This window comes from Poecilia mexicana, unplaced genomic scaffold, assembly GCF_051168715.1.
Source record: "Poecilia mexicana isolate PSO_F unplaced genomic scaffold, ASM5116871v1 scaffold_4, whole genome shotgun sequence".
Taxonomy (NCBI): domain Eukaryota; kingdom Metazoa; phylum Chordata; class Actinopteri; order Cyprinodontiformes; family Poeciliidae; genus Poecilia; species Poecilia mexicana.
Window position 1 is genome coordinate 22,431,441 of NW_028263373.1, and position 26,813 is coordinate 22,458,253.

The window sequence follows — 26,813 nt, forward strand, 5'->3', positions numbered from 1 at the left end:
CCCCTTCCATTAAATATTAAAGTCAACATTTAAAATCCAAATAAAGACACAAAGGAAGGTGTATGTTCAAAGAAATTCAGTCTGAACACGGCAGAGCATGAAACATTGTTTATTTCCCGTTCACAGTGTGTACATTGTGTGCTGTTGTACCAGGTTACTCATCAGTAGCACATTAGATTGACCTCAGCTGTGACACAGCCACGATGAGCACATGCAAAAGTGCACACCATCAAAAAAATAGAAAAAGAGATTACAAAAAATAACAAAACAAAACCGAAAACATCATAACCAAAGAGTTAGTCCTGATGAAGAGGCCAATCTGAAGAAAGTTGCTGACTAACATTCAGCGTGACGGTCACTACACTGACACTGGCTTCAAATACAGACAGGAAAAATGACGTTAATGTTTGTAAAGCTGCTACATCAGACATCCCCCCCCCCACTCCAAACCTGTAATTATAAAACAAAAACTATATAATTACCGTGAGCATTACACAGTGTCATCTTAACCCTGAAATGTAAAATCCGTCTCGGTTTCAGGACCTAAGTCACTAAAGCTTTTAAGTGGGCCCGTCCTCCCACAGCGCGCCCTAATCTGACGCAGAGCGGAACAAGAAAACAGCAGAAATCTGTTTCCCGACAGGAAAAATGTGCAGCGGGCGACTTCTAATTTAATGTGAAGCACGGAGAGAATTACACAGATTTTATGGAGGCTTTAAATACTGAAATAATATGAGTACCAACAGGACAGATACACGACAGAGTGTACAGTACCAACATGCAGGTTACACACTGAGCACTGCATCACGTACAAACAACCATCAGCCTCCGTTTCTTCTGATCAGAAGTCATCACATCCTTCTGCACCGTTATTACAGCTACATGGGACATTTCTTAATGTTCTCCTCGTTTTCCAAAAATAACATCTCCAACATTCAAAGCTCAGGTGTCATCTCTTTACAATATGCAACACCAATCATAAACGTACATTTCATATATTTAATCCATGTAAAATATATTCAAGCCAGAAAAAATACACATCTATTCAGTTGAAAATAATTTTTTTATCCATATGAAAACAACTAGAGAAACTCCTCTGAAAATTATACATATATTTTAATTCAATCCATTCAAAGGAAGATGTTAAAGTGAAATGAAAAAAAATGCACACAAACTATACAAGCAGTTAAGCTATGAGTACAATCAGAGAAAGTATTCAGTTTACAAAAGAAGAACAAAAAAAAAAGTTATTTTTTTATTTTAAATATGAGCAGGAAGATTTCCGAACCCCAACGCAGAAGAGAAAAAAACTAAAACTCACCACAGCCGTGAGAACAAGACACCAGAGTTCATTTTGGGGGATTTCCTGTTGATTAAAACCCAACATGCTCTGTTCCTACCACAATAAAGTTGGTCTAGAAATTAGTGCCATGTTGTGATTACACAGAGGGGTACGTTCTGCATAAGGCACACAGCACACTACATCCGTAAAGGTCAACTCACACATGTTAAAAGTTGTTTTGTGTTTGTTGGATGGATGTCTTTATAAGAGATGGGCTCCTGATCTCAGCATTTCCAATAATCTGTATCCGACTCGACTCCCGGTACCACAGCGCCGCTTCTAGCAAACCATGCTGCTGATTTTTAAAACTCAACACCTATTTTCATGTGCACAGTTTGCAAAACAGTTTTAATCTCCAAAATGAAGCGCCTTTCAGCCTTTGCAACGACGTTCAGAGTCAAATAGAGACTGTATTGGATGCTGCTTGTTCCAGTCTGCGTTATGTGCAGCATACAGACATCTGTCAATGTTGAGGAGAACAGCGGAAACACTAGACATTAAAATGAATGTTGTTTTAAGTTTGTAATTCAAGAAAACAATTCTCTGTAAATTTTGTCAACACCACCAAATATGTAACCAGAAAACATGCGCGTTAAACTAGCATGAAAAAGTTGTCAGTATGAGCAAGAAGTGATTTTATTGAAGAGTGTAGCTGTAACTTTACAAACTCAAATAGGGTTGAAATATGTTTCACATAGTCAAGACAAAGCAAAACAAAGAATAAACTAGCTAACAGTAGCCTAGCACTTCAGCAAACTGTTATGCATTAAAAACAAATCATCAGCAGGAATAAAATGTGAGCCGCATTTAGCAAGTTCAGTCAGAACTGACTTCAGAATCAGCTTTAGAGGACTGGTTAAGCAAAGTTTAGACATGCTAGCATTAGCCGAGCACTTCAGGACTTCAGATGAGCGTCTCATCAGCAGGAGCAAGACGTGGCTTTGTCAACTTCTGTAACTGTAGTCAGATCTCATCAACAAAGTCCATTTGGGATTGGATAGCTGTCAAATGTATCAATAAATTACTAAACCAGGTTAAACATGCTAGTGTTAGCCTAGCATCTCAGCAAACCGGACCAAGCAATGGCCATCATAAGCAGGAGTAAAACATTACAGACGCTTAAAAACCGGTTGGATAAAAATAGCCGTTGCCGTCTGGCACATCACTGATGAGTGAGTTATGTTGGACACAATCACAAAACCGATCGAATCGGCATATTTAAGCTTGAGTGTGTTATTATTTCAAGACTTATTGGGCTCAGACTCTGTGGCAGCAAATGCCGTAATCTTAAGCTACTGATTACTATCAGGGAGGAAAATAATTCCTCACTGGGACATTCCCAGTTACCCGAGTGGTGAAGAAAACTGGCCTCTTTTAAGATTTCTAAATATTTGCATAGTACACAAGTTTGTTAAAGTGTTTACAGTGAGCGAGGCCAGTGCAGAAACTGTTCTGGACTTTGTATTTTTCTTTGTCTTTAACCATTCTTGGAATTACCATGACTGATTCTTTTTAGCTTTTTAGAAGCACGCCAAAGACTTTATGGGCAAATCGTTAACGCAGAGCAGCACTCGAGAAGTGGAGAAACAGCCGCTATTAAACTGCCACAGCGACTGGCGTCTGGCATAAATCATAAGAACAACGGACCATAAATGTAGTAATCCCAACCCGAGCGAGCGAAAGCGTTTTCTCTTCCTCTGGGTTTGTGGTGACGCAGAGAACGACACGAAGCCGGGATCCCTGGATGCTGATGCTTCTCTCCACAGGAGAGACGCTTATAAAAATACTTTAGACCCTGAACACATTTCATCCACGCAGCGACCTGCAGTATATTGCTTCATTACAGTACAATCGTCCTCCACTGCAGTACAGTGCAGAGGGTTTCCTAGTCAGACAGAGGTTGCATTTCCTATTAAAACACAAAGAAAGGAAAAGAGACCAAAAAAAAGGAAAAACAAAAGCATGGTACCTGTCAACAAGATTCCACACAGTTTAAATTAATCTTTCAAAAACTTCAACACGACATATTCCTGCTATTCATGACCCATTTTGTGGTTGATATCTTCAGAGCGTAAACAGCCTTAAGGCAAAGTGCCACACAGAGGTTAGGGAAAAAGCACAGAGAGGTGGAATAACGGGAACGGAGCTTGTTTTGGACCGACTGTGGGATTGGGTTCATCAACATCCTTCAAAGTTCGCCAACAACTGTTCTCAATTTGTAAAGCCGGCGTTGAGAAACATGCTAAGAGCAGCAAAAGGCCGATGGAAACAGAAACATACAGAAAAATGAAGTAAAATCTCTGGCTTTTCTCAGTCATGCGACTCTTTGCTTCATCAGGTATTTAGTCTTAACAGGTAGGAGTAACATTCGCACAAAAACAACGCAAAACTCATCAAGAACATCTACTTCTCTGTGAATGTGAACTGCTGTGTTTAGGATTCTGATTAGAAAGTACCTGCAGTGATTTCTAAAGTTTAAGACATCAGTATCAAAACAAATCACATGTCCGCTTAAGGCATGGTGATCAAAATCACGAATCCAACAGAGTTTAATTAGTTTCAAAGGCCTGCGTGGACATTGTGCATCTTGCTGGTTTTGCAGTTTAGTACAAGGTAGTAACGGGTGATTATCAGAAATTAATCCACGAGTGCAAATTTTTAGCATGAAATGTTCAGAACACAGAGTTCAACGAAACATAATGTTGTGTTTAGGGGAAATTGGCCCTTTGAAATCCTTGCAAAGCACTGACATTAAATAAATGAAGCTAAAGTGCTGAGTAGAGATGCACCGATCGACCGGCTGGACGTTGGAATCAGCCAATTTTCCAGGCCAAAGACTCAAAAATGAGATTTTTGAGTCTTTAAAATGTAAAAGATTTTGCATTTTACATTTTATTAAATGCAACAAAATGTAAGAATGTCAACTGATAACCATGCACTTTTAGTTTATTAAAATCAGATAATGTTTAGTAATATTTGCTTTGAAGCATAACGTAGAATAAGCCATATTTTATAACAACACCTCTATAAAATAACCTGCAGGATGTTTATTTGTCTTTTATGTGTTATGGTCCTCAGAAAAACGAAACAGTTTCGACAGTTCAGACCTGGAGGAGGATCAGAAATCGGTATCGGCCTGGAAATGGTGATCAGTGCATCTCTAGTGTTCAGATCTTTGCAGACAGATGAAGAAAAAACTGAACTGAAACTAAGCAGAAATCTCCACCTATTCTCATGCATCTTATTTATTTTATAGATTAAGTTTAAACATCAATAATATCTAGTAAATGTATGCATGTTTAAATTTACTCCACCTTTTATCAGTATGTATTCCTGATTTGAATCATAATTGGATGCTTTTTATAATTTCACTCACTCTCCACCATGTTTGTGAGGTATTCTTTATGTAAAATAATTTATTTGACCAAGTTTCTCTTCCAGTAGATGGAGGACAGATGGAGAACTCTGCAGTGCTTCCATTCAGCGCGACCAGCTCTTTGCTCTGAGGCTTTTTGTTTGTTTTGGCCCTTATTAGGTTTGTTCATAACGTTCCCTTATCAGCTGATCAGCTGTAACAGAGGACGGGAACCTGAGTCAGTTTTCCTTTTCCTGTCATCTTTAGGACTTCTCTGTGGCTTTTCCTTGGACCTGATGGTGGCTGTTGCTGCAGTGGACTTGAGAGAGATGCAGGCTGCTGTGAAGCGATGAGCTGAGGCAACACATGGACTCTATCTCCTCCAGCAGGCCCGGGTCCGGCCCTCCAGCCGTCTCCGAGCCTTCACACTGACCCAGACACAGCCCAAAGCCCAGCAGCTTGTCTTTGGGAGTCTCCTTCTCCTCCTTCCTCTCCTCCTCCTCCTCCTTCTTCCAGGGGACCTGGACCTGGCTGCTCTTCGTTGGGCTCGTCTGGCTGTCATGGTTTCCTCTGCTGCGCTGCCTCCGGACCGACCGCTCGTGGAAGTTTTTCACCATCTCTTTGGACATGACCTTTCTCCTCAGGATGCCGGTGGACCCGGTTTGGTTCTGGGTTTGGGAGGGCTCGGAGTTGCGCTGAGGGTCTGAGATGGTGCGACTCCGGCTGGTCAGTTCCGGAGAAGAGTCTGGCTGAGCCGCAGGTGAGAATGGGGGTGTAACTTTATGGAGCAGCAGGGGGGAATAGGACAACCGGTGGTCTCCTGGAGGTCGACCCGAAGGCATGAGGTGGGAATTGGGACGGGACTTGGAGGAGAAGAGGGGAGGAGGATCCGACTTGGTGCCGTTGGCATCTAGAGAAGGAGGAGAAGCGGAGCAGGGGGTCACTGCAGAGAAGGCTGCGAGGTTTCCGGACCTCTTCAGGCTGCTTTTGTTGGGCTGCCTGCGTGGGGATGGAGGAAGGTGTTTCCCATGGACGGCGCTGTCATCCTGGCCCATGTTCCATCCGCCATGATCGGCGCCGCCGTCAAAGCTGCTGTCGTCTGCAGCTGCGGAGTGGCTGCAAGGAGATGGCTTTGACTGGAGGAGGTAAAAAAAACAAACAGGAATTACAAAAATGAAAATGCATCTGCACTCTAAGAGTCTGTAAGTTGTGTTTTATATCAGTCACTCCAAATGATGAACCAAACACAGAGCTTATGTTTTGTTAGACATAAAAATGTAAACTTAAGCATTTAAGAATCATTCCTGGATTTTTACATACGTCCATTTTAACAAAACATTTTATCCTCTCTGCGCTTCAACTTCTTTCCTCATGTCCGTACAAAACGATTACATTCCTTCGCAATAAACTAGCAAATACACCCTCATTCCTACAGTCACATTGATGACAAATGTCATTTTAAAATTCTACATATGTTCACCTTTAAAGCCTCAATGAAAACATGTTCACTCTTCACTCTGGTGCAAAAAATAGTTTAAAATCTATCTACTAAAGTTTGTTTATATAATGTCTTCCAGTGAAGATGGGACTCCACATTAAAATGTCTTTTTAACCCTTCAGGTAACAGACAAACAAAACCGTCAAATGGCAAAATTACCTTGTGAAAAAAAACTCAAAGAGTCAAAACAGTTTGGATGTATTCCTTCTTTCTTGCAGAAAGTTTCTGTCATGTTTATGTTTTGGAGTAGGGATGGAAAGTCCATGTTTGATCTGTTTTGCTCTGTCATTTTGCACGTAAGTTTGTGGTGCATTTAACCAAAAAGAAAATGTTACAAAACTTTAGATAAGTCACAAACAAGACATCGACATACATGGAAAAACCTTAAATTGTAGCAGAAAGACTTTCTGTATTCAAGAACTGACTAAAATACAGAATTGCGCAGGAACGCAAAAGTAAACATTTCCCCCCATGTCCTCTAGGGGGCTCCATAACTTCTAGTCTTTGTTTTGCATCTTCATTCTCTCACAGATTAAATTAATCTGTCTGGCATACCTGGACCTTGTAGTCATCCAAGTCATCCAGGGACCTAAAGAAGTCCAAGCTCTTGGCAGCACTGAGTTTTCCTTGGTCCGTTGTTGTTGTGGTCAGAGAATCCAGGATTTCCTCCAGCAGGTTCATCTGGCTGGAAGGTGACGGGTCGATGTCCGGATAGAAGGAGTCCGAGTCGTCGCTGTCTTCAGTGTACGAATGGACCTCGCCGCTGTCTTCAGAGGAGATCCTGGATTAAAAAAAAACACAAATAAAAACACTTAGCACAATTATATTTAACGTAATGTATTAAAAATAAGAGAGGTGACTAACGCAAGGTTCCTGCACAGAGTTTCCATTCCAGTATAACCACAAAAGGTCAGGATAAATGTCAGCTGTGCAGAATATCAGAAATTTTTCAGTGTTTAAATGTCATATGAAGAAAAACCCCAAAGCGTGTCCATAACACGCTTACAGATGTTTGAGCTTTTATAAAAGTAAGGCTTTTCTGTCAGGAGCTGAGAAACAAAATATGTTGTTAGATGAGAAGATAAATGCTAAAATTAGCATCTCAGTGGGAGTTGTGTAAATAAATATTATAAAAATAAATCAATAACTTAACTTTCTATAGTCAGGGTGTTGGTCCACTCTGGTTATTTCAGTCCAAAGCCAGTGCTGAAAACTTTGGACCCAGGAAACTGGCCTGACCAAAACCCCACAGTGAGCACTTTCTGAACTGATTTGCTGAAACAAATTTACTGAAATGCACCTGTAGCTGCAGCAGCCCTGCAGCTGTGTCCATCAAATGATGCTGTAAGCAAATGGCTCCACTGGAGGGCAGTGTTACCCTTAGCAACAGAAACATATGACTTTCTGTCTGGACCAAAGGCAGTCAACTTCTCAATCAGCCAAAGTTGCCTAATCTGGCATCTTTGTTTATACAGAAAAGAAAAATAAAGCGTCGCCTTCAGCTACTTACTTGCTCGCAGTGTCCAACTCATCATCGTCGAGCCCATAGCCAAGATCTCGAGGGCCCACGCTCATGGGAGACTTGTTTAAGTTGTGCTGTTAATGAGAATAACAAAGCAAGCGGATGTGGTTACACACTCAGAATAATATGATCACAACAAAAGTGGACCCGAGGGGATGTGGGGGGTCTCGGTTACACTGTAATAATAATAACCAGGGTTCTGCAGAGATGGAGGGATTCATAACACTACAGAAAAAAAAAGTGTGTGTCAGGTGAGTCCCCATAAGAGAGAACAAGGATCTTGTTTTAATGAGTCCAGACCCTGAGGGTTGAGACTAAATTTGTCAAATTTGGATCTGCAGGGGAAAAGAAAGCCCTTTAAGATCCCCTGCAGTAATTTGCCGAGCTCAGCATTACGTAGAAGCTAAAAGGCACTTGAGCGCCGCAACACGGGTGACTGCATTGATCATTTGCATTATGGCACCGGCACATGTGATTGTATTTGTCACAGCAGAGAGCTGAGTGATCAGTGTGGAGCGTAGCTGTCTGCCGCGGTGGGTTTAATAAGCCACCTGTGTACCGTGTTTAATGGGCGGGTTAAGGAAGAGACAGAAGCTTTACAGAGCAGGGCAGGACTCCCCCCCATGGGAGCCCAAATCTGCCCCAGGCCACTTATTAACATGCCTTCCACTACGACGCACATGTTCCTCTCACTATGTGTTCATGTTCACTGATGTTAACACTATCTCTCATCTTCTAATTTACACTCTTTGGTGTTTGCTGCTCACCTTCTGTGTCTGTTTTCTTTTGCTCTAACTGTCCCCCAGTCTGCGGTTCCTTCAGACACAATCAGGAGCTTCAGCCAAGCATCTTTCTAAAGCTGACAGACTTTTCTGTAAAATCAAACTGGAACAAAACGCCATGGTCTGTTTCTCTACTTCTTAAACTGTTCTTTGTAGAAATATAAGGGATAAATTAAAACAAACTCAATAATTTCCATTTGCTTGATTTATTGTTCTTCTCTTTTCTCTCTTTCTACCAAAAACTGGATGACAAAAGTCTTCAGTCTGGTGCTTTAGTTTAGTTTAGACAGTTTAGTTTACAGAGACTTCATAATTCATTCTATTCATTGTTTCTGATATTTTGTTAAATTGTTTTGGATATTTAAAATGTTTTCCAGCTCCAGTGGTAAATGTTTATTAGACTTTGAAGTGTTCCTGCCTTATTTTGCCACTATCACCGCTATCTAACTTGAAAATGGTCTACAAACAACAGTATTATCGTTTATTGCAATAACTTCTGAGACAATTTATCATTCAGGAAAATTTATCACAGGATCAAATCTGACCTCCACTTTGCCTCTGGTGACATCCTATCAGGCAACTCAGAGTCCTTTTGGATTCATTAGTATTGTTTAAATTTTTCTCTTTATTCACATTTTTAATTCAATTTCCATCTTCAAAGGTGTTTAATAACAACTCTAAGCTCCTTGGTGATAATTTACAGCCATATTTTTCTGATACATTATGGTCAAAACGGATCACCGGGCAGCCAGACTTACATTTGTGTCTTTGTGCTTCCATTTGTTCTGGCGCATATAAAACATATTCTTCATCCAATCCAAGATGTAGCATGAGCCAAGCTTTAACTCTTCACTTTTCAATTTCAGACTCTTTGTCCACTTCAGCTGGATTACATGATTTAGACAAAATTAACTCTTGTTTAGCTGCTTTGTCAAAAACTAAGATGGATACTGAAATGAATCATTTATTTTCCTGGTTTTCCTCCTTACATGTCAAAAGAGAAAATTCAAAAGACTAAAGTTTCTTCACTGATGCCAGCTGACCGGCTTCTTTCTTCTGCCCCTTGTGATGTCATCAACCCAAATTCACATAAAGCACAATTAGCGACTTATTTCTTGTTTTCAAAACGTAATTTTATAGAATCTTGCCACACTTCAGCACCTACATGTGGTTTTATTGTCAGTGCATTTTGTTAATAAGGATTATACACACCACTGGTTGGGTATCTTTAAGAGCGCTTAGCTCCACCTCCATGTTTTTTTTCACGCACTGTTACTCTGGAAGCGTCAAATACACAATAATGAAACTCCTCAGACAGAAAATGACTCCAGCTCGAGGTGAAAAGGTAAAGAAAAGCAGTCAAAGGCAACCGAACATGTGACCAGCAGACAGGGCGATGAATGGAAAGTGGAGAGAAGGAAATGTAGGAAGGTGAGGAAGAACTTTGTATGAATTGATGGGAATGGTGTGTGTGCTTAGAGTTGTATGGATGAATGAATGTGTGTGTGTGTGTGTGTGTGTGCGTGTGTGTGTGTGTGTGTGTGTGTGTGTGCGTGTGTGTGTGTAGAGGCGAGTTTCAGGGGGAGAGTAACTGTGAATCAAGCTGGTCCTGATTAGTGGCACCAGTGCCAGCCAGACAGGCGGAATGTAACGTGTGGCTGCGCTGCCCTCATTTAGGGCCCGTGTTCGGCCATGAGAGACGCGCACGCCAACACGCACACTCCATCACATCCGCACCCTATTACCAAAAAAACACAGAGTTAAAGTGCCACTTTCTCCATAAAAGTCAGTGAAGGAGATGTGTGCAGTAGCCACTTAAGCCTCTCAGCCATCAGGCTAAACATGAACACATGTGGCGGCACCGCTGATTGGCCGAGCCGCTCCTCTTCCATGGTAGCTTGGAGCTATAATGAAAGAGATTTCAGAGGGGCTCAGGCCTGGGATCCCTAAACAGCCTTTAATGGGTTCCTGTGTCAGAGCCGTAAATCTGGGGCCCGGGCCGACATGCCAGCCAGCCGTGGCAGGCAGGCCGGCCGGCCGGCGGAGCGGAGATGCACCTGTGAGACAGCGGGGACGAGTCCGCTTCAGACAGAAACATGACGGTTACATGTGTCGTGTGATCGGAGTGCAAACTGTTTGTTTCAACCCCCACTCCCCGGCCCTCCTCTGCATTTAGGTGTTTATTAAAGCAAGGTGAACCCAAACACCAGCAGACACAGGTCACGACGCCTGGCTCTCTGATCTCGGTTACAGCTCTGGTGCCGTCTGCCTGACAGGAAGTTCCAGGGGGAGCCGTAAACGGATGGGACCTCACTTCCCGGCTTTATCAATTTGTCATTCCCGCTCTTCATCGTGACCCTGCGGTGCAACATTTAAGATTAAACTGCTGCAACAACAAAGCATTTTACGACTGAAGCGCCACCAGCTGGTTTAGATCATTTGCTTTCTTTAAAAAAAACAAAAAAAAACATGGTGGATTCATGTTGGTAAAACCCACTAGGTAAAACACTCTGACTCTCCAGGGCTGTGAGAGACCTCAGACAGAAGCTGATTCACAATAAGTCAACAACAACAATAACAAAAACATGCAGACGTTCACAATAAGAGCTTCTCCCTCCGCTGAAGCCATGACAGCTCTGTCACCATCCCACTTCTCCCCAGGCCTGACAGGGCAGTGGAGAGCACGAAATAGGAGAACAACAGATTATCATACTGCTCCTTCATTAGTTCCTCGCTGTCGGCTAATGGGAAGCTGAAAGGTGAAAATGAAAAAGCGATTCCCGCTCCATGCCTCCCTGTCTCTCATTTTCTCCCTCCGTCACTCTGCTGCCACTGACAGATGTCACCGTTTCCGTCTGTCTGTCTGGCTCTTGGTTCCTTCGTCTGCGCCGCGTTGCCACAAGTAAAGACCGAACACAGTCGGAGCTCAGGCAGTGAAGGAGTCAGGGGGGAAGCAGGAGAAGCAAAAAAAAAAAAAAAAAACCCAGAAACGCTACAGTTATTTCAGTAACTCAATTCGGTTTTTCTGAATATGCAGAGAAGACTAATATGGAAAAGATCTGAAATGTTTGCTTCTTCATCAATGTACAGAAGGTTAATTCTTTTCCTGTTTGTATCTATTTTTAATTATTTTGACCTTTAACAGAAGCATAAAAAATACCAGAATATTACAAGTAGAGAAACAGTGATTATGCTCCTCTGAGGATATACCAGATTACCTGCTGACTGAGATTTTTTTCCTATAGGCTATAAAATATTAAGGAGAAAAAAACCTGCAGCAAATACATTGACAGAGGTAGTTTTGAATCCAACTGCACATGAAAGAAGTGTGTGATTATCCCCATTAATCCATCAAAGTCCGGGTCCCCTAGTCATAATAAATATTTAGACTATTTATGACAGGTGCACACATCGGTCTTTTACAACCAGATCTGATTCACAATTAAATGGAGCGAGCTTTGAATCTAAAATAAACACTTTGCTCAAAAGAGTTTGCATGTTTCATTCCAAGAGAAAATGGGGAATTTAATACTTCACTTTATACCTCAATGTCTCAGATTTATTACTAAAAGTACCAGTTGTGTTTTAGTGTCTTTTTGTTTTAAGATGTGGAGATGTTAGTGGCCTTTATTCACAGGATTTAAACAGGGAGACATGCAGCCTGGAAGGACAGAAAACCTCTGTACTGCTATGCCACACGCTAAGCCAGGATGCCTTTAAACAGAAGATGATGGGAAAACTTAGTCTTGATGCTTTATAACAAAAATGTATTTCTTTGATCATTTGAAATAGAAATATTCTTTGTTGCTCCTTTGTGGGGAAACTCATTACCAGCAGAAAAGTGTGAGGCAAAAGGATGGAGATTCACAGAAAGGGTGAAAATATAACATCAATCATAAAAACAAATGAGATTCTAAAGCAAGGGCAAATTCACAACAGAAGATAAAATACTGTATGGCATAATCAACACATAATGTTTTAGTATTTCACCTTCACAACACTGACTGATCAAGGGAATATTGTCATCTCTGGCCTATAACTTGTAGGTCTTTATCAATGCTTGTGAGCAGACTACGCCTGATAATTGAAATAGATCAATACAAAAGAAAAAAAATCACATCAAAGAGGCATTTTTTATTCAACAGATGCCCTGACCAGACTCTTTTAGAGCAATTTTCATGAGCCTTTGAGGTCAGATCTGCTGATTTTTAAGCAATTATGAATTTTCTATGGATTTAAACAGGGCTAAAAAAATGTGCTGCAGGTCAAAATGTTAAGGTGGCTTTGAATTCAACAAAAAATGACGTAATTAAAAGATAAGCCTCTGTAATTATCAAAACATGTTCCTAATATAAAAAAACTAAAAGAAAATACATCAGAGCACACACTGCTGGTTGATTTGTTTAAAACTTTTTAATGAATAGAAATAAACACATCAGATTGTTCAAATCTGCTTATTACCGATCAGAGCTCATCCGTGAATTTTGATAAAAACAGTCGTGCTACAAGTCTACAATATAAATCTAAAAGGGAAAGCTGCAATAAAATCACTTATCTACTCTTTAAATGTTCTTTTGCGAACGTCAAGCTATGAAATGCATCCAAGCTAATATATCTTTAGATTTAAATTGCTCTAAATGGTCATGCATTATAGTAGCTTGATCAGGAGAAACAAACTTTTCCCTCCACTCGACTTTTCTCTCTGTGCGACCGGCGAAGTGAAGCAGCTACGCCTCTCTGCACCAGGGCCAAAAAACGAGCTGGACATACATTTTATATAGTATTTCTGAGTGGGCAGTGATCTCACAGCTTGGCAGTGCATATGAAGGAACGCTGGTAAAATGCAAACAAACGTTGGGGAGAACCAAAGAATTCGCATTTGAACGGCCAACTATTTGTTTGCTTTAAGAGAACGAATAAAAAAAGAAATAACAGGAGGAGAAATTCACAGTTCCTCTGTCCAGCTGGCTGCAGCTGAAACGTTGCTTCCTTTCTGCCTTAAACAGGAGCAATAGAAGAAGAAGGAGGAGAATGCAGTATGCTCATTTTGTCAGAGCAAACTAAACCCTCACTGTGAAATGACCATGTCTGTAAATCAGTGCAGCACCTTGTAACCACCAGTAGATGGCACTTTAGCTCCAGAGAGGAAGGCAGCAAGTCTCTGAGGAGAATATGAACAGAGCAAGTGGAGACAACAAACACATACAAATAACCATGAAAACACATGCTCAGCTATGGAGAGAGACACTGCACTTAAACTAACCTGTGATGCATTTAAATATCCAGCATTAATACTAGAAATTATCATCATAACTGGGCTAAGTATACTAAAAAATATCATTTTCAACTCGACAAACACAATGCTCCATAATTTACAGCTCATTATTACGGTGTGAATTATCCACCATCTATTCACTTTCTGCAGAGACCATCTCTTTGGTGTAGCCTGAACACAGTGAACTCTCAATGAGCAACATGTGTAGAAATCAATCTTTGAGCTCCAAGACAAAATTCAGCCCCTAATTTACATTTCTTGAGAATCACACTCAAGCACTGCAGGCTGTGAATACACGAGGCACAAAAAACTCAGGCGAGCAGTCAAACACGGAGCAGTCTTTAAAAAAAAAAAAAAAAACACCTGTGATTTCTTTTTCCTGTTTTACATCTGTGTTAGCCCCCCCGGTCTCCCCTGAACCCCGAGCTGCTCTCCAGGCTGGCATCCCTCCTACCTCACCAGGTGAGCCTGGGGCTCAGGCCGGCCGCGCGCCTGCTGGCTGTCATTGTCCATAACACTGTCCCAACCTCTACCTCTCCTCTGTGCTCTTAACAGCTGTCACTCTGCAGCTTCCAACCTGAGGCAAACTGCAAAATGCATGCCTGTTTGTGCACGCTGAGCACACAGGCACAATGTAGTCTTTGGATTAAAGGGCTCTGGTACAGACATACTTTCTATTTGCATCACAAAAGCACATAAAACACACAAGCAAACACGCTGCATATAGTGAAATAAATATTAAACGCAATCTGGTGCTAAAGGAGCCAGAAGAAATGCATAAAAAAAAAATTCAAGAGTCCAATTCAGTCCTGCTCCCGTCAAACGAAAGGATTCACACCCACATCCTCCGTCGACACACTCACCGATCGTTACAAATCACTCACACGGCCGGATGCAGCTGAAATCCAGATACATGTGACAGCGGCGCTTCCACTTTGGCGCAGGAGTTAGCTGAGCAAACAGAACAGGAATTTCATAACTGAGTATTTTCCTGTGATTAATTAAAAAGAGGCAGGCAGAGATGTTGGCTTCAAATATGAACAACGCGAAAAATGCAAAAGGAATCTTTGCTTTCTACAATAATGTGGAATGTCGTTAATTATTTGATGACAAACTTTTCCTGAAGTCACCTAGCCGTTTAAAAGTTGGATATACAATGTCCTGTATATTTAAGTTTTTTTTTTACATGTTTAATTTAATTATGATTTAAATAATAGACCAACACAAAGGCAAATAAGATAAAAATATGATTTTTACGAATAAAAATCTAAAAAATGTGGCTTGCATTTTTGCATTCAGACGCAGTATTTTAATCTCAGTGTGAATACGCTGCTCCATGAAGCCTCAGAGGTTTGATGGAGAAAATTAATGAACCTCCTTGAGATTCATGAAGATCAAGGAACACAACAGACAGGTCAGAGGGGAAACTGTGTCAGACAAATACACCAACCAGAGAAGAGCATGGAGACTCTGGAGGAGCTGCAGAGACGCCCAGCTCAGGCTGGACAATCTGTCAACCCACAAATCTACAGAACTGAACCTACAGGCAGCGACAGCATCATGGTGTGGTCATTTTTAACTGTGATGAGACTTTAAAACTGATACGACATCAAATCTTCATCAACCCTGACTGAGCTTGAGTTATTTTGTAAAGAAGAAAGGGTAACATTTTCATCTCTAGAGGTGTAACACTGCTAGAAACTTCACCACCAAGAGCTGAAGCTTCTACAAAGTACTGATGAGACTGAATGTGTATGCGGAGAACATTTTTCAGCATTATTTGTAAAAAAAAAAGTTCAAAAACCATTAAACCTTTTTCTCCAACTTCACAATTATGAGCAACATTGTGTTGGCCTATCACATTAAACCTAAAAAAAGTCAAGTTAAAACATTTAAGTTAGGATGCATACCTGAGAATATGTACATACTGCCTCAGTACTTCTCAAACTACCATGTTTAAATAAACAGTTAAATTAGATACATTTCCAAAACAGGTTAAAGCCCGTTTTCCTCCAACTGAGGTTTCTACTTCATCACTTTTTGCAGCTGAAAACTATTTTCTTTATTGAGTTTTATTGCCTTCCAATCTTTTAAATCAAAGCCAGATTAAAGCGGTATTGTTAGATTTGGCAACGAAACTCTGTCATTGTAGTATTCGCAGATGGTATGGACAGAGATTTGACCCTATAAATGGAGCGAAGAATAAAAGGTTGATCAAGCGAAGGGGAGCTTGCCGAGTGGGAGATGTTTGCAGGTAATTTCACTTAACCTTTATTTAACCGTGTTGGTCTCGTGAGATCAATTTCTCGAGGAAAGAACACCTGGTCAAGACGGTTGTGGGCAGAACGAACATCAGTATCAACAATGTATAGGAGTCAGCCTCAAAGAGAGAGAAAAACTACGGATAAAAGGTGAAAAACAAAGAGCTGGAACAATTGCTGTTTCCACAAACAGAAATGTAAATATGCCGTGAAATAAACAGGTGAAAATAGAAAGGAGTGCTTTCAGAAAACAAAGACCTGGAGACCATCTCTAGCTAAATGATTTGGGTTTGGCTTCCAGTCTCGGTGGAAACATGAAAAAAGACAAGCCGGAAAATAAGACAAATTTATAAATTTTGCAACATTTTCTAAAGAAATTTTTGTGGAGTTTCCATCTTTTGACGGTTAATAAAAACCGACAACCATAAATTATGAAGCTCCTCTTGGCTTCTGAATTTACAGTTTTTGTTTTCATTTATCATGTTTTACACAAAAACCCTGATGAGCTAATAAGAGTTTCCATATAGACGCGTTTAATTATTAATCCAGTAAAATAAGGGAGGCGGGCCAGTAAGAGAAGACAGTAATGGTCAGAGTGTATGATTAACTAGAGAGTGATTGACTACATGTAAACAGACACACAAAAGCCACGCTGTGGGACACGCCGTCCTGCGTCCTGACCGTCCCTCCTCCCGCCGTCTCCAGGGACCTGTTACTGTGGCAATGAGCAGGCCTCAGTGGCATGAACATGGGTGTGAGTGTGTATCCTGAGCCTGGTGTGTGTGTGTGTGTGTGTTAACAGTCAATCTGTGTGTGCGACGGGCCGTCTTTGTCTGAGGGGGAACGGCGGGGGAGGAGGGTGTCCGAGGAGGCCTTTAGAAAATCCCTAATTGCCGTTCTTCTCCTCTCTCTCCCCCGGCCGTCACACCTTCCCCACACTAAGACTTTCCAGCCTCATCACACACACAGGAAACACAACGCTAATTAGACACAGCACAAGCTCTCCTAATCACACCCGTACGCGGCTGCGACCGAAATGTCAGCATGTGCATGCAGGCATCCGTTGTTTTTTTTTTTGTTGTTACTTTTTTTTTTTTTCTTCCAGAGTCCACTTACAATTTATGTGTTTAAAAATGAGAGGTGAAAATCCTCCACAGAGGTGTAGCTATGAGGTGGAAGACGACAAAAAGCTCCCTGAGGAAGTATTAACCTTTATACATATTTTTTAACGGTTCAACTACGAATTTTAAAGTATTTTATTCGGATTTTAGGTGATGGAGAAACGCAAAGAAATTAATTATTGTGAATTTTTCAAAAATATCTTGCATTTCTACTCAGCCTGCAGTTAACAACTTGAAATTTTATCCCAAATAAAATGATTTTGTCGTAGTGTAAATTATTCTCTTTTAGAATCACTTTAAATTTTTGGAATGAATAAAAATCTGAAGAGTGTGGTGTGCATTTGTACTGATCCCTTCTGATGCTTGATACCCCTAAAGAAAAAGTTTTTGTAAACAACTGCTATCAGGTGATTTATAAATGGTGTTTACTTAAGTGTCATCTAATCCCTGCATAAATACATCCTGTCTCTAAAGATGTCAAAAGTTTCTTACATTATATTAGTGGAAAAAAATATCTTAATGAAGACCAGAGCTGACAGATCAGAGATTTAGCGGTGGAAAAATTAAAAGCAGGGCTAGGTTATAAAACAATATCCCAAAGCTGTGAGCATTCTGCTAAAACCACGGCTGAAAAACAAAAAGGGTGTGGTAAAATCGCAAACCTACTAACAAACACATGTCCACCGACAGCAAAAGGAGAGCATTGTTCAAAATCTCAGCCAAAATACATGATAACTCTGGAAAAACAGTGCAGGGAGGAAGAAAGGGTCAAAAGGACAACTATTAGTTGTTCACTCCATTTTTATGGAGGACTGGAAAGAACGTTTAATTGTTTCTGGAGTTTCCCACAAACTAAGTAAGGAACATAGCAAACATGTGGCAGAAGGTCTGGCCAGATGAGAGACACACTGATATTTCTAAGCGACATTGAGTGGAGGAAAACTAACAGTCTGAGCAGACAGCAGGATCCTGTGGTGATGTTTGTGAAGAGACTTGAGACAATTCTGAAAGAAAACTGGTCAGAGGCAGCAAACAACGTGGAGGTTCACCTTCCAGCAGGACAACCAGACTGAACACAGAGCCAGGATGGAATGGTGTAGATCAGTGGCACATCTACAAAACGGCTTAGTTTATTACTTCAGGAAACTGTGGCGCACTCATTACCTTAGATCAACATTTAGCTACTTTTATAAACTGTGGTATACTTATTACTTTAGACCAACATTTAGCTTTATACTTTTAATAAGACTTAGAGAAACTCCTTCCTATTAGTTTACAAATCTAGAACAGGCTTAGAAAGTACCACCTACTTAACAACCCAGAACAAGAATCAAACATGGAGAACCAACATGCAGCTTTACCAGAACAAGAATCCAGAGAAACCCCTAATTAATTATGGACTACCTATTATTAAACATGGGGAACCAATAATTACCTTTTTGTCTTTCTTCTGGTTTGTTGTTTTGTTTGCATTTCATTCTAATTCATGTATAGCACTTTGAATTGCCTTGTTGCTGAAAATGTGCTACATGAATAAAATTACCCTACCTATCTGAAACATGCAGGCTGTTGAGGACTGAAAGTGGCGACCACCGGTTTCTATCAAAGCATAGTCATGTGTCAGATTGGCCTAGTCAAAGTACTGATCTAAATCAAATTCAAAGTCTGTGGCAAGACTTAAAAAAGTAACATTGACCAATTCTGAGCAGGAATTATGACTGAGCTAAAGCTATTTTGTGAAGAAGAATGTGGAAAAAAAATCTCTCTAGATTTTAAGAATGTTAGAGAGATGTTTTCCCCAAAACCTGCAACTGTAATTGCAGCACAAATTGGTTCTTTAAAGTATTCACGCAACAGAAATGCACGCTACTCTTTCAGATTTTATTTTTTATTTTTATTCAAAAACATCCTGAAATCCTCTTCACTTCACTGTTATTCACTATTTTTCACATAAAATCAATTTCCGTTTGTGGTTGTGACACAATTTGGAAAAGTTCAGCAGGTGTGAATACTTTCACATAATTAGAAACTCCCTGCCTTATGAAACTTATGTTCACTTTTAGAATGATAAAAATAAACTTCTTCATTAGTTTGTTATAATTAAACTAGAAAACATGTCATCCTTCCTGGTATTTTTACTGATGATTGTGTGTTTTGCACATCAAGCGCCAGCTTTGCATACAACAAAGACAAAATTTTTGCAATCCATTTTTGGAGCACAAGCAAATTCTTCAGAGAAAATGCTGACCAGCAGATGAGTTGCTACGACTGTCCGTGCTGTTCAGAGAAAACCACTGAGTGTACAACAACGAGCGCGTTGAAAGGGAAGGAAAAATGCTTATGATTACATTTGGAACCCTGACAAACTGCTGTACTTCCAACAGAGTGTGAGAGGAGGGGGGAGAGAGGAGAAGTAGGATGGTGATGAGAAGAAAAAAAAAGATCTGGAGCTACAAAAAAAAGGAGAAAAAAATCACAACAAGAAAGGAAAGTGGACAGAAAATAGTGGAAAAGTGGAAGGCTGAATTCATATTGGTCAAGTGAAAACTGAGCTGTGGTGTGATCAGGCAGTGTAAATGTGCATAACTCGTTTACTGATGTGCTTCTGTAGCACTGTGTGTAGCACTGTGTGTGTTTGTGCACGTCGTACCCGTCTCATCTTTTGCAGTCTCCTTGGAGACAGGCTCTTGGTGCTGGTGGGAGACCCTGGACGGACTGTCATCCCGTCTTCTTCGTCTTCCTGAGAGAGAAACAGAGAGAGAGAGAGAGAGAGAGCGAGAGCGAGAGAGAGAGAGATGATGAATATAAATCTGAGACTTTCTGTCTAATGAGTGATCAGTGTGAGCACCAATGTGTGGATTTCTGAGCTGTATAAATGTTGCACATCATCCAGTAAAGTACATTTAATTCACAGGTTAAAAGATCAGTCTGCTTATATATTTTATTTATAGCCTGAAGTAAAAATATTTACCTTAAAAAAAATTATTACATGTCACATTTTGAAATAAGTGTTGCCCTGTGACAGACTGGGAACCTGTCCAGGGTGACCCTGCATCTCGCCCAGAACGTTAGCTGGAGATGGGCACCAGCAACCTTAACGACCCCACTAAGGGACAAGGGTGTAAGACAAGGGATGGATGGATGGAATTTTAAAATAAATGAGCTGTGTTTGGCATCAGCCAATATAAGATTATTGGAGCAAAACCTTGAAGAAACATATCATTTCGCTGTATTTTAAACAAAATAATTTCTTTTTTTGCTGCAAATATATTCAAATTTCTTAAGCTGTAGTTTAAAAGCAGTGCTGCATTAGTAAAAGTTAAGGGTGGAGATACTTTAGTTCTCAACCTATGATTGTATTTTTTCCAACTGGAAATATGTCAAAATAGCTGAATTTGTTTTTTTGCAAGCGTAAAAAAATCCCCACAAAAAACTTAGGGACTTTCTTTCAGCCAGTCGACTGGCAGTGTGCAGCAACAATATTGGGAAGGAGCAGCGCTGCGCTACTCCAGTCATTCTGGTACTTTTCAGACATCTTTAAAATGTCCAAGTAAACCTGAAACCTGAGAATATTATTGCCTTTTAGTGTTTTTGGAGAAGTAAATAATAAACGCTAATTGAAACGGTTTCTATGGATTACAGGAGGACAGGACATTAAACCAAACTCATTCACTAGTGAACAATGTTACCTACTCAAACTGTTTTTTTATCATGAAAAACAAGCCCAAAATTTCAAACACAAAGCTAATCTTCGATTTTAGATTAATGTGAGAAACTTAAATAGGATAAGTTCTACTTCTTACAGTGAAATATTGTATTGCTGAATTAATAATACAAAAATTATAATTTTTTCAGCAACAAGGCAATTCAAGGTGCTTTCCAAGATGAAAATATGAAAACAAGAAACATATTTTCATCATCAAAAATCCATGCATTCATTTTCTTACACCCTTATCTCATTGGGAGGGGTGTTGGTGCCTATCTCCAGCTGACAATGGGCGAGAGGCGGGGTCACCTTTACAGGTCGCCAGTGTCATCAAAAGTCATTATCATAAAATATTGGAATAAAGACTAAGATCAATTTATGCTCCAGTTATTTCTAATCAAAGGCAACTCTAAACAATGGGTTATAAGTCTTGATTTGAAGGAAGTCAGGGTTTCAGCATTTTTGCAGTTCTCTGGAAGAGAACTGCAAAAATGCCAAAAGGGCACAAACGTGATATAGTTTTAGATATTTTCACAAAAACAAAAGATTCTAACCCAAAGAATGGAAAACCCCTTCAGAATAATCAACAAGAGTTAAACAGGGTCCATCTGCTCCTCACTAGGAAAGCTTCACTTCTTGATCTCATATTTGGAAACACTGATTTATCAACTGATTCATGAGTAATCAATTACTGCAGCTTCCACTAAAAAAGTACTGAGGCAAATCTCAAATTTTCCAGAAAAAAACTTTCCCAATTTTTTTTTTTTTAATTTCTGAGATTCATCTAAAATTTTCTTTGTTTTGTCAAGCAAATTTTAGACTTTTCAAACTCAGAATTTTCCTTGTTTTTTCTAAGAATTTCTGATGTTTTTGGCAGATTTTTTTCCCCTTTGTACAAAGGCCCTGATACACCATATCACATAGTACCTCATAATATTGTGATTAAAATTCTAAGTCCACATCACCTAGCCTATTCTCAAGACATTTCTATGCTTATCTTAATATTTTAAACAAATTTCTTCAAAGATTAAAAGCACAGAATATTAATGATGCACCTTAAACACATTCTTCATGCTCTCATATCCCTGGAGCCAATTGAAAAAGTGCAGCAGAGACTCTGTGCAATCACAAATTAATTTCTCTGAACGAACATGAAAATCTGCTTAACTTCAAAATCAAACAGATTTCTGCACCTGTGTTTGCCTCCACCGAATGTGTTTGTGCAGAACGAAGCGCACGCCTCGTGTTCGTCATCATTGCCCTCTCTCCTCGCTTCCCACTGACAGATCAAACTGCTATTGCCTTATCAAATCCATCAGGCTTATGGAAACATACACCTCGTTACATTAGCTTTGAGGAAATCACAGGCTCACTGATGAAATATGCAGACAATAAAAGAGAAAGAAGGGCTGGGGTTTCGGATGACATGACAGGCCATAGCCAGAGGGGCGCTAGTTAAAAATGTACAGCCCCGAACAAAGCGCTAAGCAGGCTTCAACAGTCATTAAAAGGCCCCTACGTCAGAATCACACACTCCATGTAAAGCAGCCTTCCTGTCTGTTTCTATGAGGGAGGCATGTGTCTGTCTGCGTGCCTCTGAACAAAGTTGTGTACGCATGTGTGCGTGTGTGTGTGTGTGTGTTGGCATGCAGCGCAAACTGTGTCGGAAAGGTGTGAAGGTGCATGCCGGCTCACCCTTGCTTTAAGTCTGCCCTTAATGTCCCGAATGCCCCGCTTGGCATGAACCTTGGCCTAGGAGGGGTGAAACACACACAAACACACGCAGACACAAAGACAGATTACTAATCAAAACATGTCGAATTAGCATTCTGCTCTGGTTTCGTGTAACATCAAGAAATTCTTTGATCCCTGTGGCAAAAACACGCAGACAAAAGGCTGGATGAGAGAGCCTCGCTCGCTAACAGGAGGCGATAACATGAAAGGGCACCCTGACCACCTATTATACGGCGTACAACGCCACAGCCAGCCGTGAACAATGCTCTTTAGCTACATTACCAATTATAATCAACATGTTTTTGAACATACATTATAACATTCAAGAGTGCCACTTCTTTCTGTGGAAAAAAAATCTAGAACTGGAAAAAAAAAAACAAGTATTAAATACCTTTGACACAGCTGTGTTGAAAAATGCTCCTCCTCTCTGTGACAAAAAAGAAAACAATATTCAGAGATCTGAAGATTTCACATATCGACTCACAAAACCAGGCTTTCATACATGGACAAAAATAGGGGATTTTAAGGGATGTTATGGATTTTATTACTTTTAGTGTCGTCACACAAGACATAAGACATCGCAACACGTGCGCAGGCCTGATTGACAGCGCTCAGACACCAACCTGGCTCTGATTGGTTATTTCTGACTTGGAGCGGTGCATTGCTTCAGACGACAATAGTGGATCTGTCTCGTATTAAACTGTCATGATGTGGTGACAGTTTCAACAAGTATGTTAGACAAAACCCCCCCAGAACATACTTTTTTAAAAGTTACATACTGCATCTTTAACAGCCTAAACTACAAACCAACGGACACTGAAATGGGCTTTGGAAAACTTTGAAGTTGTGCTGAATCAAACTGACTAAAGCCTGCAGCTGCACCTATTAGTGCATGTAGAGAGGAAAATGTCTGTGCTCATATGGCTCATCCAAGGTGAGCTCAGCCGATAAAAAGACCCAGTTAGCTATTGTTAACAACATGCAAAAGGTCATTTTACCAAGACAAAAAAAAATATATAAAAATATGTTTTCTGGTGATAATTACTAAACACAAAAATCTGTTATGGCTTCATTTAGAAAAACACATTTTATCATGAATTAAAACTGGAAAGTATCTGAGTCTGAAACATTCGATAAATAGGATATCTCAAATGTTACATGAGCCAGCTGAGTTCCCCTGTGTGACATTTAGATTCCTCTATTGGCAGAAAGGCACTAATTAAAGTCTAAATGGGTAAGGAAAAGTACTTCTGCTGCATTATTATTACTAGAAAAATGGTTCCACTGAACAAATCAACTTAACACGCTCATGTTTAAGTTTTATAATGTTTCCTAAAGGTGACTAAAGTTTCATTTCACTGTAAATGAGGGGCTGGATTGTGTTTTGAAATGATCTTCCAAACTGACCATTAAATGAGTTGGAATCCTGAAAAGTGTGAAACCCACATGAAACTTGAAAATAAAGTTTTCAAAAGATCTGAAAACTTTATTCTCACAGTGTGACCATGATTTACAAACACAATCAAAAACATAGATGACTATTTGCCACCTGATACACAATGCGGGAGGTGGAGTTGAGTCAAACATGTTCCAGAGATACAAACTAATAAAATGATTCAAAATGATTTTTGAGTCCAGGATGACATGCCGACTAAACGGCTTGAATGTATTTAAGGCTCATCAACATAGAGAGATATCTGCTTTAAAAGCCAAAAAACAGGATGTTGGTGCAGAAACGTTCCTGTTTTTATTTGAATTAATCTGCACTTATAGTGGATCTGATAAACTGGGTTTGAGAAAGGTTTTGTCAGAAGCAAAATATCAAATACAAAAAAATAGCAGCAGCGAGGCACTAATCATCTAGAAAGGGATTAAAAATTGGCCAATTTTCTTTTGATTAACAAGTCAAATATCAAAAAAACCTAAAAGTTTATTTTCATTTTTATCCAAAATACCAAAACAGAAGATTAATCCTTTTTTCAGTCAGTAAACATATTTACAAGAAGCACAAACTCTGGAGAATCTTGCTTTTAAAAAATACAAATGTTGGACAAGAAAAAGCCAGTTATGTCTCAAGCTGAGATGGACAGATGAAAACCTGGAATAGGATTCAGAGAAAGAAAACGACCCAATATGAGGCTCTTTCTAAGTTCACTGATGGATTAAAAGGTGGCTCCTCCTCCCCTTCAGGTTAATGTCAGGCATCAGAAATACAATTTCAACCTCCAGAACTGATTTGCTTAAACTCCTGATAAGTGTTGGACTTTCATGAGCTTGATTAAATTGAAAGCTTAATCGTCCAGTCATTAAACATCCTACAGAGTATTTAATAGTTAGTTTGCAGAGTGAATTTAGTGTCGGTGTCACAGCCTTCTAAGATAAAAAGCCAAAATTATTCCAAGCTAAACTCTGACCAATGAAATTATCAGATATTTTGAAAATTCCTGCAAACCTCTGCATCGCTCAGTCATATTGCAGGAACAGCAGAAAATGGTGCTGATAAACTAGCATAAACTAAGCAATTCACAGCATTCAAGAGCTTTTTATTAAAAAGAAGCCTAGAGGAGTTACGGAGGGGAATGTATTTCATCCTCTGAGTTAGGAAGGCTGACATTATGGTGCCCAATCTGTTTCTCTCAGTGTCTTTCTTCTTTTCTCTCAGAGTTGCCGTTTTCTTCTCAGTTTGGTCTTTAGTGTAAGCACAAAACGCCGACTAAACGGCTAAACAGAGTAAATGGCAGACAGCGTTTCAGAAGTTGGCAGAAAGAGAGGAGGAGAGGGGCCGAGGTGAAGGCCTCTCTCATAGATCCCCGTCAGTCAGGAAATGTGAACTTTAACAAACCTTTGAAGAGCACTCTAGAGAACTAATTCAGCCTTAGCTGACGGCGTGGGGAGATGGGAAGGGTGAGAGACGGGGGAGGAATCGGGGGGGAGGGGTGACAGAGATGAAAAGGGGGAGAGAGATAAAGACAGATAGATAAGGGAAGGAAAGGATATGAGGGAAGGGCCCAAAAGAGATGAAGGAGGAAGAGATGTATGTTCTTGGGCTGGTTCAGCGGCGTAACGCCTGTGTTTGCTGCCAGATCAACATGTCATGTCGGAGGACGTCTTGTCACGTCAAATCGCTTCTGTCTTCCTCCCTGTCTGTATCCAGTGTCCTGCTGCACGCGCCGCTACACACACACACACACACACACACTCCAGCTGGATCTGTACGTTCAGGCAACCCCTTCATTCCAAAGGCAACAGCAAGACTTCAAACACTGAGCTGTGTCAATCAGGCCTTCAATTAAATATAAGTGGAGAATAAAAATGAAACACAAGGATCCCGGCGAGAGAAGCTGGATGCTGTACAGGACGTTGTGTAAATACCTTCACAGTGTGCATCCACTGCTGGTAGGACCTTGAATTACCTGAGGAGACGAGGGAAAACCAGGGATATGAATTAATCACCGTTTCATCAGAAGCTCGCTGTTTTCAGGATGATTCAAAAGCAACATTATAAATCACTATGAGCAACACTCAGACCCAGAAAAACAATCCTAAATAAACTATAGTTTAAAAAGGTATCAGGACTGAATGACTTACAGAGCTGTGAAAGAACATTCAGCTCTTATATTTTTAATATTAATTGTTCTTTTTTGCCACATATTTGTTTGACAAAAAAGGTCGTCAAACAAATATGAACACCATCCAAAGACAAGTAAATACACAATGCAGTTTTCAAACTATGATTGCCTTTATTAAAGAAGAATAAATATCCAAGCCAACCAGGCTCTATGTGGAAGAAATTTCCCCCTAAACTTCATAACTTCCACAATGTGTTTGTGATTTGAAAAAAAAAAAACACACATCATTTGAAACACTTTTTTGTGTTTCTGTGGTTTATCATTGTTTGATGTTTTGGATGATCACAAAAGTCAAAGTGTGAAAAAGTAAGAATAAAATAAATGTTTGGTAAACCTTCACCTTTGGGAGTTAAAACTTAACACAAATTGTGGCAACCATAAAAGTTGCATTATGACATTTTGTTGAGAATCCTCTAAGGCTTTAAGAATCTTTTAGAAAACCAAACCACTGGGTTGTGGTGCTTTGCTTTCAGTTTCTTTTGGTGCACACCTTCAGTTTTTTATTTAAGAAGCAAAAAAGAAAATTACATCCAAACATTTCCGTACTTAGCTGTACAGGGACAACACAACTGTTACATTATAAATCAA

The 26,813-nt window shown here is 40.0% G+C and overlaps 1 protein-coding gene across 2 annotated transcripts in view; it reads right to left on the reverse strand.

Moving 5' to 3' along the window:
• Positions 1-93: 93 nt before the first annotated feature.
• Positions 94-26,813, reverse strand: part of dennd1b (DENN/MADD domain containing 1B) — a 138,473-nt gene continuing 111,753 nt past the window's right edge. For both annotated transcript variants that reach the window (XM_014999583.2, XM_014999582.2), the window contains 7 exons: positions 25,969-26,009; positions 22,988-23,023; positions 22,558-22,614; positions 19,807-19,896; positions 7,706-7,791; positions 6,751-6,976; positions 94-5,833 (listed from right to left, as the gene is read on the reverse strand). In XM_014999583.2, coding sequence (XP_014855069.2) covers positions 4,961-5,833; positions 6,751-6,976; positions 7,706-7,791; positions 19,807-19,896; positions 22,558-22,614; positions 22,988-23,023; positions 25,969-26,009 — 1,409 coding nt within the window. In that variant the 3' untranslated portion in view covers positions 94-4,960. The remainder of the gene's footprint in view (positions 5,834-6,750; positions 6,977-7,705; positions 7,792-19,806; positions 19,897-22,557; positions 22,615-22,987; positions 23,024-25,968; positions 26,010-26,813) is intronic.